Here is a 17,551-nt window from a genome sequence, read left to right on the forward strand (position 1 = left end):
CATCCAGGAGTTCCAAGAAAACTTGGCATGTTGTTGAACCTCTCATGAGTGTTGGCTGTCTTATCTGTTGAATGGGAGCATTGCTCACTTCCTAGGGCCGTGAGGATAACCAGCCTGGCATGTGGAAGGGGCCCAGAGCAGGACCAATTGCTAAGTTTTAAATAAATCTTACCTTTGGGGATCCAGATGTTGAAACATACTATAAAACTTCTATAATTAAAACAGTATGGTACTGGTGCATGAATAGACAAGTAGACCAGTGGAATAGAATAGAGAGCCCAGAAATAGATGCAAGTACATGATAGAGGTGACATCTCAATGATTATTGGGGGTAAAGATGGATTTTTAAATAAATGGTGCTGAGATGACTGAGTAGCCATTTGGAAAAAGAAAAAAATAGATCCATATCTCACATCATACCCAAGAATAAATTCCAAGTGGTTAGGGATCTAAATGTAAAAAATGAAACCATGCAAGTACTAGAAGAATGAATTCTTCTTTAAAACCTTGATGTAGGGAAAACTTTGTAACTATAATTCAAAATCTAGGAACAATAAAAGATTGATAAATCTGACTAAAAAATGTGTATGACAAAACTCATGTGGAAACAAAGTCAAAAGACAGTGGACAAAGTGGGAGAAAATATTCACAATGTATATCACAAAGGGCTAATATTCATGAAGAATTCTTAAAAATGGACAAAGAACCAAAACTCCAATAGAAAAATGAGAAAAATATCCAAACAGAAAATTTACAAAAAAGATTATAAAAATGGCCCTTAAAAATAAGAAAAATACTCAAATTCACTCAATTAGAGAAATGCAGATGCTATGATCTAAATATTTGTGTCTCCCCCAAATTCATATGTTGAAAACCTAATGTCCAAGGTGATGGCGTGAGGAGGTGGGACTTTTGCGGGGGGGTGATTAGGTCATGAGGGTGGACCCCTCATGAATGGGATTAGTGCTCTGATAAAAGAGACCTCGCAGAGCTCCCTAGTCCCTTCTACCATGTGAAGACATGGGGAAGTTGGCAGTCTGCGATCTGGAAGAGGGCCTTCACCAGAACCCAGCCATGCTGGCACCAGGATCTTGGACTTGCAGCCTCCAGAACCGTGAGATATAAATTTCTTTTGTTTATAAGCCACCCAGTCTGTGGTATTTTGTTAACAGCAGCGCAAACAGACTAAGACAGCAAATAAAAGAACACTGAGATACTTACCAGACTGGCAAACACACGAACATATATATCGAAACACATCCTGTTGTTGAGGCTGTGGGGAAACAGTTACTCTTACACGTTACTGTTGGACATGCAAATTTCTTATACCCCTTCTGGAGGGAAATAGGGTAACACCTGACACACTACATATGTACTTACATTGCAATCCAGCAACCCCACTTCTAGGACATGAAAGTGTATATATGTACAAGGTTATTTATGGCAGCATTGCTTGTAATTGCAGAATAATTGAAAACAACCTAAAGACCCATATACAAGAGAGTGGTTAAATAAACTATGGTACATCCACACAATGGAGTAGTATACAGCTGTGAAGATGAACAAGGAGGATCTCTCTCTGAATGGATGTGATATGATTTCCAGGACACACTGTTAAGGGAAGAAAGCAGTGTCCAAATGAGTATCTATAGTATGCTAGCCTAAGAAAAATATATAGATGCATAGGAAGTACAGGAAAGGCAACCCAACTAAATAGATTGGTGGGAAAAGGCTGGAAAGAAGGGAAAAATGGGATCAGGGTTGCTGGGATGAGAGGGGAGTACACTCCTGTGAATATATCATTTTGTATAAATCTAACCATAGTAATGTCTCACCCCCCAAATAAATAAATAGTTAAGATGGAGTAGGACGTAGGGGGAACGGAAGATGGAATACAAACAGATGAATCACGAGTAACAACCACACTGAAGGTGCTGGGAAGAAAAGAACTTACTGAAGTAACCTTGGAAAACAGTATCTTGATTGGATACGAGAAGAGTAAAGGTAAAAATTATTTTACATAAATGCTGAAAGATAGTCATTAGAAGTGTTTCTCGCAGGGATATGTTTAGCAGTTCTGAAACTATACTAGAATCGACCAATATACTAGAAGTGAACAAATAAGTAGTCTGTAGATTATGAGAGCTGGGTTTCTCACCGTTAGAGAATTTGAGTTTGGTGTTTTCTTATGGCTAGAGTGAGGTTAGACATTTTTGGCAAGAATGCCACCATAAAAAAAAAAAGATGCTGTGTCTTCCCTCAGTGCATCTTATCAAAGGATGTATGATGTCCGTGCATCTTATTACTGGTGATATTTACCTGCTCATCCCTGGAATAAACTACTAGGATCTCTGGTTCCTTGTATTGGAGAGTGATGTTTAGAGACCAAGATCTAAGTGCCAGGTGTACTCATTGTTACTGGGTGTCTGCTTCTAAGCCCACTCTTGGGACAGAGTTAGGAAACACATGTATGTGTACTAACCTACTGATACACACACATAGCTATATTTCTGTATCTAACTATATATAATTTAAAAACCATGAGTTCATATTGATACCTCTGATTCTAATCCAACACCACAGAGTGAAAGTCATGATGGAACATAGGTTTTAACAGGATCCTCCGGCAGCTGGATGGAGCTGACTGCGGGAGGATGAGGGCAGAGGCTGGGAGACCAGGAAGGGGGCTGGCGTCCTCCCGGGATCTGAGTGACAGGCCTTGGTAGCTCAGTCGAGGGGCTCAGGCCTCTGTGGAAGGAGGAGGGACATGGTCAGATTTGGTCCTTGTTGTGACAGAGAGCTATGGTTGGATGAAGGATGTGAGAGAAAGGGAAATCAAAAGTGATTCCTACCTTGGGCTCAGCTTTCAAGTAGATGGGGAACACTGCGGGGCAGGAACACGGGGAGAACAAAAGTTCTGTTGTGGTTTGGGACTGAGCATGCTTATTATGTTAACGATCAGAAAATAACGAATAAAAAATGGTCAGGGGCTGCGGGTCAGACCCAGGACTAGGTGCCCTGGTTGCCATGATTCCCAGGTCCGTACCCCCTCCCGCTTCATCCCTTCTCCCGAGGTTCCTGACCCTCTGTGTCTCCAGCCCAGCCTGTTCCTGATGTTCTCCTTCCCCAGGATGGAGGCTTATGGCTAGGGTCTGCTCTGACCATCCCTGCCCCCGGCCCCCGCTTCACTGGCTCCAGACACTGACAGCTTACCAGCCTGAGTGTCGACTGCTGGGTGCTGTGCTGAGTAATTGGCATGGGTGGGTGGGAGGAAGGATGGATGGACGGATGGATGACTGGCCAGTGCCTCTCTCTTGCCAGTGCAGACTGCTTCCCGATTTGTCTCGAAAAGCCTGTGTAGGGCCCGGCCAACTGTCTGATTGGGAGGGAGGCGGGGCCAATGCTCCTTAAATCCTTCCCACCTGTGGTCCCCCTTGATTTGGGGACTGAAAATGGTGGGGTCATATGCTCAGCTCTGGGGACAGCAAGGCAGGTGCCAACATTTATTAAGCACCTGCTGTATGCCCAAAAGGGGCCTTTACCACCACCCTCAGAATGCAAAGCTTCCCCACTTCACAGATGCAAAGCCGAGGGGCAGGCCCTGGGCAGGTGCCACCTGCCACCCCATAGAGAGGGTCTTGGCTTTCTCTTGGGGCCCCCATGAGGACTGCCCGTGTGTGTGTGTGTGTGTGTGTGTGTACGTTCCTGGACACACCCACTTGTGTGCATGCATGTGTGCATATGTGGGGGCAGGAGAGGCTGGTGGAGGAGGTGCCCCCACTCCAGGCAGCCCGGATGATGGAGCCCCCAACCCTGGATGCAGAGCAGGCCTCTGAGCTGACCCTGGGCTCCCAACTGTGGCCTTGCTCTCTGTCAACCTGAAGTTGGCTGAGAGAAAAGGGAGGCTGACAGAGGACCCTAAACAGATTAAGAGTGTATTACACGTCTGGTTGTCTACACATCTCTCTTTTAATCTGCTCTGTGACAGGTGCCTTAAGGATGCTGAGGGAAACTGCTATTCAGAGATGCAGGATGACTCTCCCAAGGTCACACACTGAGCTGGGATGTGAAGGGGACAGGAAGCCCCCCTGAGGTCGGCACTATGCACACCTCACCTCATTAACTCTTCTTAGCCTCCTGTGAGGTAGATCTGACACCACACCCACTTTGAGATGAGGAAACATGGCTCAGAGAGGTGCAGTGAGTGGCCCAAAGTCACACAGTCTATAGGTGGCAGTGTTGGGACCTGAGACCAGCTGGGATTAGCAGGTTTGTCCCTGTGGCTGACAAGCTGTGGGTTTGGCTGCTGTCCCCACTGTGGTCCCAGATCCACCATCTCTCCAAGTGTCACCTTCCTGGCAGAAGAGCAATTGGCTTAGTCAGGTGTCTGCCCCTGTGCCATTCAGGGGTGACAGTCTCAGCTGTTGCTCATGTAGTGTCCTCGTGTGGCACCTGGCACCTCCAGCCCCTCCGGGGGGACGTAGTGAGCACTGGGGGGCTCTTGTACATGAGAGGGGACCTGAGGAGACCTCCAGAGCTGAGTGATTCTACCATCTGGGCTGCCACCCTCACCGGCTGGCTCTGGCCTCATGAGAGGCTCTGATTGTCCATTCTCCTCAACCCCTGGGCCAGGGGAGCCCCCGGGGTGGCCTGCTGGAGTTGGGGGTCTGAGGAGGTGGGCGAGGTACTCACAGAGCTCATCCATCTCAGAGGAAGCACTTGGAGGTGCAGCTTCTGTACCAGGGGTGGCCAACTCCAGCTGTGCTTCTGGCTTTGGGTCCAAGGAATTCTCTGACAACTGGGGGCCTGGCACCAGGCAGAGCTGGCCGGGAAAGGTGACCCCTTTGCTCTCAGGAGCTGCGCTGGGGACCAGGGGCTGCTCGCTGCTGCTACCTGCGGGGGCAGTTGCCTCCCCTGGAGGTGGGCTGGGCCCCAGGCCTGGGCTCTGGAGTTGCTTTCCCTTCAGGCTGCTCAGGGGATGGTCCCTGGGGAACAAGGGTGTCTGGTGCAGCACAAGGTCGCTGTAGCAGGTCAGGAACTCCTCACTGTCCGAGCGTGTGCTGGTACGGCGCTGGGGCCCCAAGGAGACCGGGGGGCCAGTGAGGGGGCTGCTGGGGGCTATTGAGATCTCAGGCAGGCTAAAGGCCACAGGCAGAGAGCGCTGACCATCAGGGCTTTCAGCCAGGGCCCTCTCAGTCCTTGCCCCCGCTGAGGGGCCTGGGCTTGACTGGGCCTCCTTCAGGCCCTTGTGGGTCTTCAGCAGCCCTCTCTCTGAGCTCGGCCTGCAGTGGGGCCCGTCCACTTTCTCTCTGCCCGGCCCGAGGAGCTGCCTGCCCGAGGTTCCGAGAACGGCCTCACACATGACTCTCGTCAGGAAGATCTCAAACACCATCTGCTTGGTGTCCTCCTCGCTGATGGCCTGGACCAGTGAAAACTCGGCCTCGGAGGTGGCCATGTAGCCCAGCCTGCCCAGAATGGTCTGCAGTGTGTGTTCAGAAAGCACAGGCCGCACCCAGTAGACAAAGTTCCCTGTGTATGTCTGGAACAAACAGAGTTGTTTGTTAGAGTGGGACACGTCTCAGCAGAGTAGCTGAGAGGGGCCAGGCAGGACCAAGGGCTGATGTCCAGGGCACAGAGGCTCCTGAGAAGCAGGTGGGCCAGGGCATGGGTCCAAATGGAAACCTAGCCCACAGTCATGTCACCCCTGTCCCATTTTACAGAAGGGCACACTGAGGCCAGAGGCAGGACTTTTGTCTCAAGTCACACAGCAGGAGAATGACTGAGCCAGCTGGTGTCCTGGCTTCCGGCCCAACAATCCTGGCCTGGAGCTAGAAGAGATTAAACCTTTCCAGTGGCTTTCCACAGTCAAAATCTTTCCCTTGTTTCTTGTGAGCTCCTTGGTGCTGTCTCTTTAGAGAAGCAGTACATCCTAGTGGTTAGGAGCTGCACTGCCTGAGTTTGAGTCCTGTCTGGGCTGCTTATTAGCTGGTGACCACAGATAAGTTGCATTAACCTCTTTAGCCCTCAGTTTCTACATCTGTAAAATGGGACCAAAGTCAGTGGGCATGACAGACGACACACTGTTCCCCCCAGAGGCACAGCCCTGGTCCCTCCCCGAGACCCCCTCTCTCCGGGGCATGGCGGTGCCTACCTTCAGGGACCTGATTTCCTTCCTCCAGGGAAACAGGAGTAGGTTGATGGAGATCAGCTCTAGGAACTCCAGTGCCCGCACCAGTTTGTGGCAGATGTGCTGGGCAGAGCTGGGAGCCCCCTGGGAGTGAGTGGTCCCCAGATCAGGGGCCACATCCTCAGGCAGATAGAGCTGAGGAGGGACCCCTGTGACCAGCAGCTGCTGGGCCCTGCAGGTGAGAGCTGCTTGCCTGCAGACCCCGAGCCGGCCCTCCCCTGCCCTGTCCAGGTAGTAGCTGATGAGGTCATCCAGGAGGGTCTCAAGAGCATCCTCGTCTGGGCCTGGGGGTCGGGGCCGGCTCATGGCGGCTCCGAGAGACTGGATGTGGACGAGAGTCCTGTGGGCCTCCCAGGCCAGGCCCAGGCTGGCCTGCCTCTGTCCCGCCCCACAGCTCAATCAGGAAGCCGAGGAGGAAGTTGTGTTAGCAAAAGAGAAAGCTGTGCACGGTGTGGCCTGCCACAGCTTGTCACTCTGGGGCTGTGTTCATCTCCTCCCAGTGGAGCAGAGCCAAGGTCAGTCTGGGTTCTCGCCTTGCCCCAAGAGCAAGTGGGAAAGCACAGCAGCGCCTGCATCCTTCCACACCCCCTCTGCAGCGGTCGCTGCCCGTGCCGCCCAGCACCCTCAGCCTGCCCTGATGTCACCTGCGCAGGCTCCTGATGCCTCCTGCTTGAGAGCCTTCTTTGGCTGGTGTGCGGGCTGCAAGTGCCAGGGAGTTAACACCCAGGGGCAACCCTCAGCCAACCAAGGAGGGTCAGTGGATAGAAACCCCAGCTTCCTGCCCTTGGTGGGACAGTTCTGAGGTGTGTTCTACTCTGTCTTTCAGAGGGTCCCCAGTGGATCACCCCGGTTGCCCACAGCAATAACCTGCTCATTGATGCATCTGTGTTGACTCTTCTCCCTCCCTGTCTTAATTCCTGACTCCTTCACTGTGCTTCCTGGGATCACCTCCCACATGAACTATTTATACCCAGATCTTGAGTCAGGGACAGCTTTTGGAGGAATTGAGATGGATACAATCACCTATGCACTCTCCCATCAAGCCTTCCCTCCCTCCACTGCCCCCTCCCTCCCTCCCTCCCTCCCTCTCTCCCTCCCTCTCTCCCTCCCTCTCTCCCCCGCCTTTCTCCCTTCCTTCCATTCACCCACTACTTAATTCAGCGATGATTCACTTATTCATTCAGCCACTCAGTGACTCACTCGTTCCATGTGGGTCAGCATTTCTCAAAGTGTGCTCCACCTAGGAGCACTTGTTTGGGGCTTTAATCAATCTTATGTGAGTGAAGATTTCCTGTGGCCAAATGCATTTGGGAACCACTGGATTAAGTAAGGTCTCTAGGCTTCTTGGCTTTAGGACCTCTCATGTGGGCGCTCACTGGGGGTGTGAGTTTCTAGGAGGGGGCAACCTGTGCTCTGTTTCCCAACTTCTTGGACCCTGGGTCCTTTCAGTGTTCTCATATGGTGATTGGGGCAGTGTCATCCTTGAGCAGGTGGCCTGGCCCTGTCCATGCCAGCCCGGGGGCTTCAGAGGCAAATGAGACAAAGCACCTGCCCTCGGTGGCTCACAGTCTGGAGAGCCCAGTTGAGGGGGTGGTGGATGTGCAGGAGCTGGCTGTGACCTTGTAGTAACACAGCCCAGGAAGACTTGGTTCTTGACCATCCTTTGCTTTCTGTGAGACTCTGCTGGCCTCCTGCCCCTCCAATCATCAGGAAGGGCATCTGCCTGGTGCTTGGCCTTGGAGCGGCCTCAGACCTGGGCTCACCACACCTGGGGTCTCTTTGCTCCCTGCCCCCAACTCCCCTGCCCCCGGGGTCTGTTTGCTCCCTGCCCCCAACTCCCTTGCCTCCTGCAACCTTTTCTGAGCTCTGTGGCCAGGGCGGTTCCTACCCCTCTGGTTGGGAACTTACTTCCTCATGGGAGTGCTACTTGGAAATGGGTCTCCCAGTGAGTGGCAGCTCTCCCTCTGGAGGCTGGTCTGGGTTAGTCATTTTTTAGGTCCAATGGTGGGGATGCTACTCTTTCACACACATGAGTTCATCTGATCCTGAAGCTCAGCAAGTTTAGGTAACTAGTCCAGGTCACATCTGACCACCCTTCTGGGTAGGAGACATAGGTCAGGGCTGTGCAGGCCAAGGTGGGTGGGAGCATGCTGGTGGACGTTTGGCATCCTGACAGCCTGGGGCCAAAGAGAGCCAGAGAGGCCCTTGTCCATCACTAGGCCAAATCCCCTTTCCTCCCATTTTATGAATGAGGAGACTGAGGCAGGGAGGGTAAGAGCTGGGATTAAAACCCAAGTATATTAGTTTCTTATTGCTGCTGTAACAAATTACTGCAAATGTAATGGCTTAAAACAACACAAATTTATTATCTTATAATTCTAGAGGTGAGAAGTCCAAAATCAGTCTCACTGGGCTGGTTCCTTTTGGATGTTCTAGGGGAGAATCCGTTTCCTCGCTTTTTCCAGTTTCTGGAGGCTACCTGCATTCCCTGGCTGTGGCCCCTTCCTCCATCTTCAAAGCCAGCAGTATAGCATCTTGAAATCTCTCACTTCTCTCTTCATTCTGCTTCAGTTTATCACATCTTCTCTGACTATGACCCTGTGGCTTCCCTCTCATAAGGACCCTTGTGATTACACTGGGCCCACCTGGACAATCAAGGATAATTGACTCATCTCAAGGTCCTTAATCACACCTGCAACGTCCCTTTGCCATGGAAGGTAACATATTCACTGGTTCTGGGGATTAGGACCTGGACATCTTAGGGGGGCCATTATTCAGCGTACTACACCAAGTCTATCTGATACCCAAGGCCATGCTTTTTCCATAATACCAAAGATTTGTAAGATCACCGAATAGAAGTGGCAGGTTTGGGGATGGGTCCCAGGCCACTGAATTATCTTGAAGGGCTGGTCACCAGACCATGGAATCGGGTTGGGGGGAGGTTTAAAACAAAAGAGTTTTAATTTTCTTTGTCTCTGTCTCTCTCCTTGGCCTCATTTGCTCTCTGAGGAGGGGCCTGGAGATGTTAAACCGAAGTTTACCAAACTGGTACACACAATTTAACCCCCCCCCCCTTTTGATTCTCCTATTGCTTTTGGTTACCTGTTGATTTAAGCACTTCACTCATTCTGGACATCCTAGTCCTCAGCCCTTGGGAGCCCCGTCATGTCTGTGAACTTCCTTCCACCCCAGTCTCTCCAGGGTGGTCCAAGATCATGGGGGGAGAACGCTGGCAGGTTGCCTGGATCCATTCCTCTCCCTGCCCTCTCGCAGGTGGGTCAGCCCTGCTTCTCCAATGCCAGCTTCCTCCCCCCATTGGACCACTGCTTCTCTTGAACTGTCGGATTTAGTGTTAATCGCATTATTCACACTTTCTGGGCCCTCAGGGGAGTGACTGGCTTAGTGAGAACCTGCTTTCTCTGCCTGCCAAGGTGACTTGCTTTGGGGACAATGCAGGGGGGCAGAGGGAGGAGAGGGGATGCTGGAGATTTGTGGGGGGGTGCTTTGACTTAGGATAGGCTGATGGGGGATGGGGTCCTGAGGCCCAGAGAAGGAAAGGGCCTGGCTCAATGTCACAGGAGTCAGGCTGGTGGGGATGCGTAGTTGCGGTCTGGCTGAGGCTGTGACCACAGGGCCTGAGGCCCTGCAGACCTGGGATTCCTTGGAGAGATGCTGAGCAGGCACAGCTGGGCTGCAACCCTGGGGGCAAAGGCATGCCCAGCCCCGTCCCTGCTCAGAAGCACCCGGCCTGCCCCAGGCAATTGGTCCTGATTTGAGAGAGTTCACCTGGGCTTGGGGAGGGGCACTGTGAGGTCGAGCAGAGCAGAGCCCGGGGCAGAGGATTTGCTCTCTCAGATGATAACGCTGCCTGTGCTTCCACTGCTCGTGCCCCCAGCCTAGTCAGTCTCTGGGGGACACCGATGATGACACCCGAGTGTGAGTATGGGTGGCCTTGGGGTGTGCATGTGGGACCCCTGAGCGTGTGAGCTCTGAGTGTGAGGGGCACAAGTGTGTGTGCAGTGAAGCCATCTGAGCCAATGCATACAGACCACAAGTGGTGTGAGCTGAGTGATGCTGCATACGGGCATGTGCCCGAGGGTCTCTCTAGGAAGTTGGTGTGAGAGACCCCTGTGTATATACGTGGGTGGGCTTGGCTGGTGCAAGCCAGTGGGTGTTCTGAGGGGCGGCTCTGGACGGCCGTGCTCGGTATCAACCCTCGTTCCTCCCTCCCTCGGGTGATTCTGCTGCTCACGTGTGGCAGGTGCTGTGGGTGCCCTGTCTGGAGGCCGTGGAGTGCGCCGTGCCCGTGCTTACTCGTCCAGCGGCATCTTGTGCTGACCGTGGCGGTGGCCTCATCAGCCAGCAGCTGCAGCTCCCCTGTCTGAAGACTCTCTTTGGCCAGAGGTGCCTGCTCAGCGCACAAGGGGCAGGGATTAACATTCACAGAAGAGCAGCCTCAGACAATGACCCCTGAGAGTCTGAGAGCTGCGTGTGAGTAATCTGTCTCCCTCCCCGTCAGCTGACTAACTTTAAGGTGAGCTCCACGCAGTCTCTCGGAGTTGCCAAGGGGATGGAGCTCAGTTGCCCACAGTGGTGACCAGCATGACGACACCCTGCATGGGCTTCCTTCCTTTCCTGGTTTCACTGCCCACTCTGTGGTGGTACTCCCAGGGTCGCCTTCCTCATCAGCCCCTTGTGTCCACATCCTGTCACAGGGCCTGGTCCTGCCCCTCCTCCTGTTCCCACCATCCTGGGAATTTGACTTCACTTCCCATCTCCTTGGGGCCCAGGATGCTCTCCTTGGCCCCACCCCTCAGGCCCCTGGCAGAGGGAGGCAGCCAGGCTCCTTGTAGGAGTGTGCACAAGGACCTTGGATGTGGCACCGTATGTGGACACAAGGCACGTTGTGGATGGAGGAGGTGGAAAACACCGAGCTCGATAGTGCCCTGGGCCAGGGGGATCCTGAGTGTATTTGCTGTTGGAACTGGGTGTCGGCATGGCATGGTTCCGATTGGGGTCACCACGGGCACCACGTGGGCTGGGCACCATCGCCATGAAGGCTGCTACATTCATTCCCAGGAGCAGGGGTCTCAGAGCACAGAGGTGGCACCTGAGCCATACACAGTGGTGTTTAGAAGGACAGGGGAGTGATTATTTTGTACACAGCAAGGGGCACTTAGGTATCTGGCTGTGGCCAGAGAGATGTGGAGGCAGGAGTGATTCCTGAAAATGGGGTACTTGAACGATTTAAACTTTATGGAACATCCCAAGGGTGGAGGACAAGCCCTGAACCAAAACAAGTTCTGTCTACAACAATGAGTGTCCGCAGGCAGTGGGTTAGAAAGTGGGAGAAGGGAGTTTCAGGGGCTGACTCATTTGCTTTGAACAGTGGCGGGAGGCAGCCAGCAGGTGGCAGTGTGGGCTTGCAGTGGGGCTGGCGGGCGCAAGCCTCTTGGGATCTGGGACAGGGCTGTACCTTCCTTCAGGATCGCACCCCACTTTTAGGGCACTTGGGGGTTTAGGACTATGCTAGTGCACTCTGCCTGAGTTCGAGTGGGAGGGAATAGTGACAGAGGAAGGGAACCGGCCTCTGTCGGCCAAGGAATCAACGACCAAAGCCAAGGTCTTATGGAAAGCAGAGACAGGAAGAGAATTTTTGCAGAGGGGGAGAAAACAACTCATTTCAGTCTAATTACCCGCCCCCCACCCCCTTCCTGGTAGTCAAAGCCATCAGGGTGTGGAGAGCCAACTGCTGTCAAAGTGCAGTCCCTGGTGTTCCTGGAGTCTTGAAGTTTATGACTTGAAGTTTATGGCCTGTCTTGGTGGCAGTTACACTGGCCAAGTCTTGGAGAAATGATGCCATGTTTTAGAGAGGTTAAAAAAAATTAACTCGTGTAAGTCACTAGCTACGCAAATATCCGTGTCACTAGGAGAATGACAAGGCTTCAATGGCTGCTAATTTTGAGAGAAGTAACATATTATCCGTTTGCTGCTATTTACCATTTCCCTTCCTTACAAGTTTCAGATGGTGCCAGCCCCACCATGGGCTCCTTGATCATATTACTTCTTGCAACATTTGTTATTGATATATTTATTTTGAACACAGAAAAGATACATTGTTGCTTATTTAGCGCTTAATCCAGGAACAAGAAAAGCTGTTCAGCTCCATCCCTCAAACACTGATGAGCATGTGGGGATTTTTATCTTTTCCGCGCCCACCCCCCTCCCCCCAGCACTCTCTAGGGTTGCAGAAGCAGGATGCGTTTCTTAAAAGAGTCTCATCCCTGGAGTGCATTTTAAAGGCTATACAGTACAACAGACAGATATTTTTTGCCTAGGAAACTGTACACCACAAAGGTGGACAGAACTGCTTGTAAACAAGGTCCCTCCCCCGGGCGGAGTCAGGGGCTCCAGGATGCTACAGAACCTCTGGGTGGATTCCTTTCAGTTCTGCACCAGAAGAAATTCTATTTCTACAGAAAATAAAATTCACGATTGCTTTCCTTGCCGCCTCTCTTCTTCAGAAAGGGATTACTAAATTGTCTTAGCCCTTTGTTGGAGGAATTGGAATGCGGGGGAGAGGATGGTTGGAGGTGCTCTTGTTTAAGGAGGGGGTGAGGAGGGAGGCAGGGTGGATTTGAGAACTCTCTGCCGCTGGTGATGCCGGCGGGGACACTCTTCACAGATGCTGGGCTGCCGCCCTCTGGCAGGCTGGGTCTTCAGGTGTCTTCAAGGTAACTTCAGCTCTGTTACCTGCATGGTCTCTGATGGAAATTGCTGGGATTCAGGGGCCAATATCTGAGTCTCTACAACCAGGCCCACGTATCCCCTTCCGTGGTACCCCCGGCAGCAAGGCCGAGATGTAGCCACTCGTGCTTTTGCAGTGGCATAGTGGGGCCCACATCCCCTTCATTTCGTCTCCTCAAACTCCATGGAGGGCAGGACCAGAATGCGTTGGCTCACAATTCCCCACTATGCACCACTGCCCAGGAGCACAGCACTGCTTCTGGGGTCTGACTCCAGCCCACTCAAGCTTAGGCCGTAATGGTCGGCTGGGCATGTACTTAGCGAGGGGCTGCTCCTCTCCTCAGAACTGTACCCGGCAGCCCTCCATCTTCTTTGAAGACCCTCAGTCCTGGGCAGTGGTTGGACTGACGTGGGCACAGCTGTGACCCACTACCACCACCGCATGCCCACCAAGGGCCCTGCCCATCACCCGTGGCTTGGGGTGGGGGCTTCGGAGATGATTCCGCTAGCACCACCAGACTGAGGGCACTGGGCGAGGGATGGGCAAGGCGGGCTGCGAGGGTCTCCAGGTTGTGCCTGAGCCCCCAGACCCAGGTCCCTTACCCTATAAGTGGCAGGGTGTTGACGTTGTGGCTCTTCTGCCCTGGGGTTGGGAGATGGGGACAGTGCGGAGCTGAGCCTCACTGAGGCCTGTCCTGCCAGCCGGGAGGACCAGCTGCTCTGGGGTGGGGTCGGGGCAGGCAGCTGACCTGGGACGGTTGAGCAGCTTTCGGAGGCAGAATCCGCGTTTGGGCACAGCCTGCCTGGTGCGGGCAGGGCAGTCAGGCCCGTGGAGAGGGCGGGATGAGCCCTGGTCCCTTCTCCGCCTCTCTTCTCCCAGCGTTGGCTACAGAGGCATCACTGACAGGCTGGGGAGGAGACTGGGAGGTCGGGAGAGCTTCCTTTATAATGAAACCTTCGCAGATGGGATTGTGTGTGTGTGTGTGGGGGCCTATGTGTGTGCACGTCTGCACACGTGTGGGGCGTGTCTGGATGTGTGTGCGCACATGGGTGCATCAGTGTGTGCGTGTGTCCAAGTTGTGTGTACATGTGTGCATGTGGGGGTGCCATGTGTGCACATCTGTGTGCGCGCGTGTGTGCGTGTGCGTGTGTGTATGCGCGCGTGTGTGTGTGTGCGCGTGTGTGTGTGTGCGTGCGCGCCCCTGCGTGCCTGAAAGGTGTGGCTCAGCCCTGAGGGGCTGACAGGACCCGGCTGCTGGGTCCCTCATATAATCCTCTCTGGGCCTGAGGCTGGGGCCCGGGTTGGGGTGGGCAAGTCCTGGGAGCTCCTCGGCCCTGGTTCTGGTCCCGGCAGTGGCAGCAGGCCCGATGGGGGGGGGCTGGCCCCACACACGGCCTCATAAGGCGGCAGGGTGTCCATGGAAATGGTGCAGAGGCCACTCTGGCGCTGCGGTCTCTGTGCCTGCTGGTGTTGGCCGGGGCTGCGGCCACTGCCCGCATCCAGGGCGCGGTCCAGCGCAGGGCAGGAGTCGGTCAGCGAGTAGGGGGGCGGGGCGTCCGTGGGGACGTACAGCTGAGTGGCCCCCGGCCCCACACACTCCTCGTAACTGCAAGAGAAGAGGCTCCCTCAGGGCCCTGTGCAAGCCGGCTTCAGTGGTGGGTGGCGGGGTCTGCCCCGAGGGCCGGGGGCCTAGCCACAGCGACAAGCTGCCCCGGCATGGACCAGGTCAGGCCTTTGTCACGCTGAATCCGATGAAACCCCTCTACTCCCTGGGGAGGGGCACCCTGGAACCACCGAGACCTGGATTCTGGCCCTGACTCAGCCCCGGTGTTCCGTGTGAACGTGAGTGAGCGAGCCACCGAATTCTGGGTCTCAGATCGCTCAGAACCGTAGCCGCTGCTGCTGGAGCATCTGCAGGCTGGCCACCGAGCGTGGGTGGTGCTGGTGGGAGCAGCCTCAGGCTGCCAGACACTTCTGGGTCTCAAGTCACCCCAAAGTGGCCCTTCCAGGGTTAGGAAGGTGCCCCTGGGGCCCATGGCTGCAGGGCGAAAAAGCACCCACCTGCAGGCGAAGTTCATACCTCCCAGTGCCCCTGGGGGCAGAGGGTAAAGGGTGATGGGGAGGATGGGGCTCTTTCTGGGGCCCAAGTGGTCTCCTGGCGGGGAAGTGATGGAGGCCCAGACTCCTCTTTTCAGGTACAAACTGGTGGCGATGTGCCTGAGGGTGGCTGGCAGGACAGGACAGGACCCAAAGGCTCCCCGGGGAAGAATCCCTCCCATGGGACAGGGCCACCTGATGGCCACGAGTGCAGTCTGGACACAATGATGCCTATCCCAGTGGATGTGATTTGGGCTTTGGGGGTGCAAACTAAGGGGCTGGGGCCTGGACCTTCCACCTCACCTCTTCACCCAGCCTGAAGGAGCTGAACGTTTCTTCCTTTTTCCTTTTCGAGTGTCTCTCAGGGACATCTGCTGAGTCACACCCCACCTTACAGGGACCAGCTTGGTCAGGAGGGTGAGGAGATGGCCACGCCCACTGAGCAGATGTTTTCTGCATTTATTCCATCTGGGGTGTTGCTGTTTCCCATGGGGGCTGGGGATTCTTGCCCAGAGCCCTGCCCTCTCAGGCCTCCTTACCCTGGTGGAGAATCTGGGTACAGCTCTCGGAGCACCATGGCATCCACGTCCCCATCAGAGCTGAGGTCCAAGGGTGGAGGCCAGTCCTCAGCAGGGCTGCAGGTGTAGCGTGTCCTGTGGCTCGAGCGGCTATACGTGTGCCCGTCGGACACTGCAGGGAACGGACATTCAGCCTGGGCCTCAGGCTGGTGCCAGGGAGGGTCCTCACAGGTCTGCCTGAGGCCACTGAGATTCTGTTCTCTCCAACTCACCATCCTGCCCCTCACCAAGGAGGGCTGCCTTCATTCCGTCAGCAACAGCCCCAGAATATGAGCGCCAGTGCCCTGCTGGGCATGGGGGTCACAGAGAGGAAGCAGAGCTGGCCTTGCCCTGGTGGGGCTCCCAGGGTAGTGAGCAGCCGGTCCTGCGGACAGCCTGGTAGTGGGCAGCATGTCACAAGCTTTGATAGATGTTGTACTGGGGCTGTGGGAGCAGAGACGGGCCTGACCCAGCTTGGAGGGCAGGGAAGGCTTCCTGGGGGGAAGGGCTCCCAGAGCTGAATCTTGTCTAGAAATCAGCCAGGGGAAGAGGGGCAGGCCTGGCAGAGGGAACAGAACAGCTTGAGCCAAGTGGGGGGAGTTGTGAAAGAAGACTGTAGGGTGAACAGGAAGCTTTGAGCTGTGGAGAAGGGCTGGGGCACAAAAAATGGGGAGGAAGTGTCAGGGAATGAGGACAGCAGAGGTCTCTGGGGTCAGGCCTCCCTCCCTTAAGGTATCCCAGGGAGAAAAGGGGTTTCTCTGATGACTCCTGGTGACTTCATATACTAGACTCTCTTCTGGGTTTTTTTGTTTGTTCTTGTTTTCGTTTTTATCACATAGTACATCAAAGGCTCTGAAATGTCCCACAGCTGAGAAACACATATAACTGTGCTTGTGCAGCATTTGGCCACGGAATCTTATTTTCTGAGACCTAGTAACACTGCTTAGGAAATGCCGATGGAGTACAATCTTCTCATTCTACAGCTGGGGTTCAGAGAGGCTCAGTGTCTTGCTGGAGGCCACACAGCAAATTATTGGTTGGGCCGAGAGTGGCTGGATGTCCCGGCTCCTCCACCTCCCAGTTTCTGACAGGTCTGGTAGAGGGGGGGTCGGGGTGGGCGGACAGTGGGAACTGCAAAGATAACTGGCTGAGACATGAGGTCTCCCCCCCACCTCCAACGGGTTCCCAGGTGGCTCCTCCCCTCAGAGGGCAGGGCGTAACATCAGGGTCGGGGCTTGTCTGTCTGGGGTGGGGCTCATGACCTTTCTTTGAGGTCAGCAGCACCGTTGCAGTTGCCCTTTCCATTCTACAGCCAGAGGCTCAGGGTCGCATTGCTGGTAGAATGTGGAGCTGGAATTCATGCATAGTCTGTAGACCCCAAAGATTGCTCTTTCTACTCCCCAAATCTCTTTTTCTCACCTCGATACAGCAATGAATGGAAAAATCTGGATATGAAACACTATCTGCAGGTGCAGTCCCAGGGTTATCTATGGACATCGAGAAAGCTCTCGGAAGAAAATATTCCAAACATGTTAACAGCGGCTCTGTCTGGAGGACAGGATCAGAACCCTTATTTTCTTCTTTATATTTTCTGTATTTTAAAGGTTTTCTGCAATGAACACATATTACTTTTCTACTAGGAAAAAGGAACCCAATAACATATGCTGTAAGAAGGAGCCGAAATGAGATTTTTTTCCTTTTAGGGCACCAGCTGAAGGATGAGAATTTTGGGAAGAAATTGGGGAAGAAACTCAGGAGAGAGGAAGACATGAAATAAGTGCATGAGGACAGAAGCGGAACTGAGGCCGCTGGGCTCTGGTGCCAGGATCCCGTCCCTGCCAGTGTTGCTGCGGGGAAGGCCCCCCTTGCAGTGCCAGTGGTGGGGGGGCTACGGCTGTCCAGACCTCGGGAAAGCTAAGGCTGTTTCCTGGTGGGCAGGTCTGAGAGCTGACCGGGCCGAAC

The 17,551-nt window shown here is 54.0% G+C and overlaps 2 protein-coding genes across 2 annotated transcripts in view; both read right to left on the bottom strand.

Moving 5' to 3' along the window:
* Positions 1-3,994: 3,994 nt before the first annotated feature.
* Positions 3,995-6,493, bottom strand: LOC137753516 (spermatogenesis-associated protein 2-like protein). Its single transcript, XM_068528782.1, has 2 exons — positions 6,152-6,493; positions 3,995-5,539 (listed from the first exon to the last, which is right to left on the bottom strand). The coding sequence occupies exons 1-2, from the start codon at positions 6,491-6,493 to the stop codon at positions 4,418-4,420; spliced, it is 1,464 nt and encodes a 487-aa protein (XP_068384883.1). The 3' UTR covers positions 3,995-4,417.
* Positions 6,494-14,198: 7,705 nt separating this feature from the next.
* The window catches only part of BEAN1 (brain expressed associated with NEDD4 1), a 37,883-nt gene continuing 34,530 nt past the window's right edge, over positions 14,199-17,551 (bottom strand). Inside the window, exons 5-6 of the mRNA XM_068527100.1 lie at positions 15,572-15,722; positions 14,199-14,541 (exon numbers count right to left, since the gene is read on the bottom strand). Of these exons, the coding sequence (XP_068383201.1) occupies positions 14,199-14,541; positions 15,572-15,722 (494 nt within the window). The remainder of the gene's footprint in view (positions 14,542-15,571; positions 15,723-17,551) is intronic.

Source organism: Eschrichtius robustus, chromosome 19, assembly GCF_028021215.1.
Source record: "Eschrichtius robustus isolate mEscRob2 chromosome 19, mEscRob2.pri, whole genome shotgun sequence".
Classification (NCBI taxonomy): domain Eukaryota; kingdom Metazoa; phylum Chordata; class Mammalia; order Artiodactyla; family Eschrichtiidae; genus Eschrichtius; species Eschrichtius robustus.

Excerpts from the sequence above, each read along its gene's own strand:
- LOC137753516 (XM_068528782.1), bottom strand. The coding sequence starts at position 6,493 with ATGAGCCGGCCCCGACCCCCAGGCCCAGACGAGGATGCTCTTGAGACC. Across the intron at positions 5,540-6,151 it reads AGGAAATCAGGTCCCTGAAG|ACATACACAGGGAACTTTGT; the intron begins GTAGGCACCGCC and ends TGTTTGTTCCAG.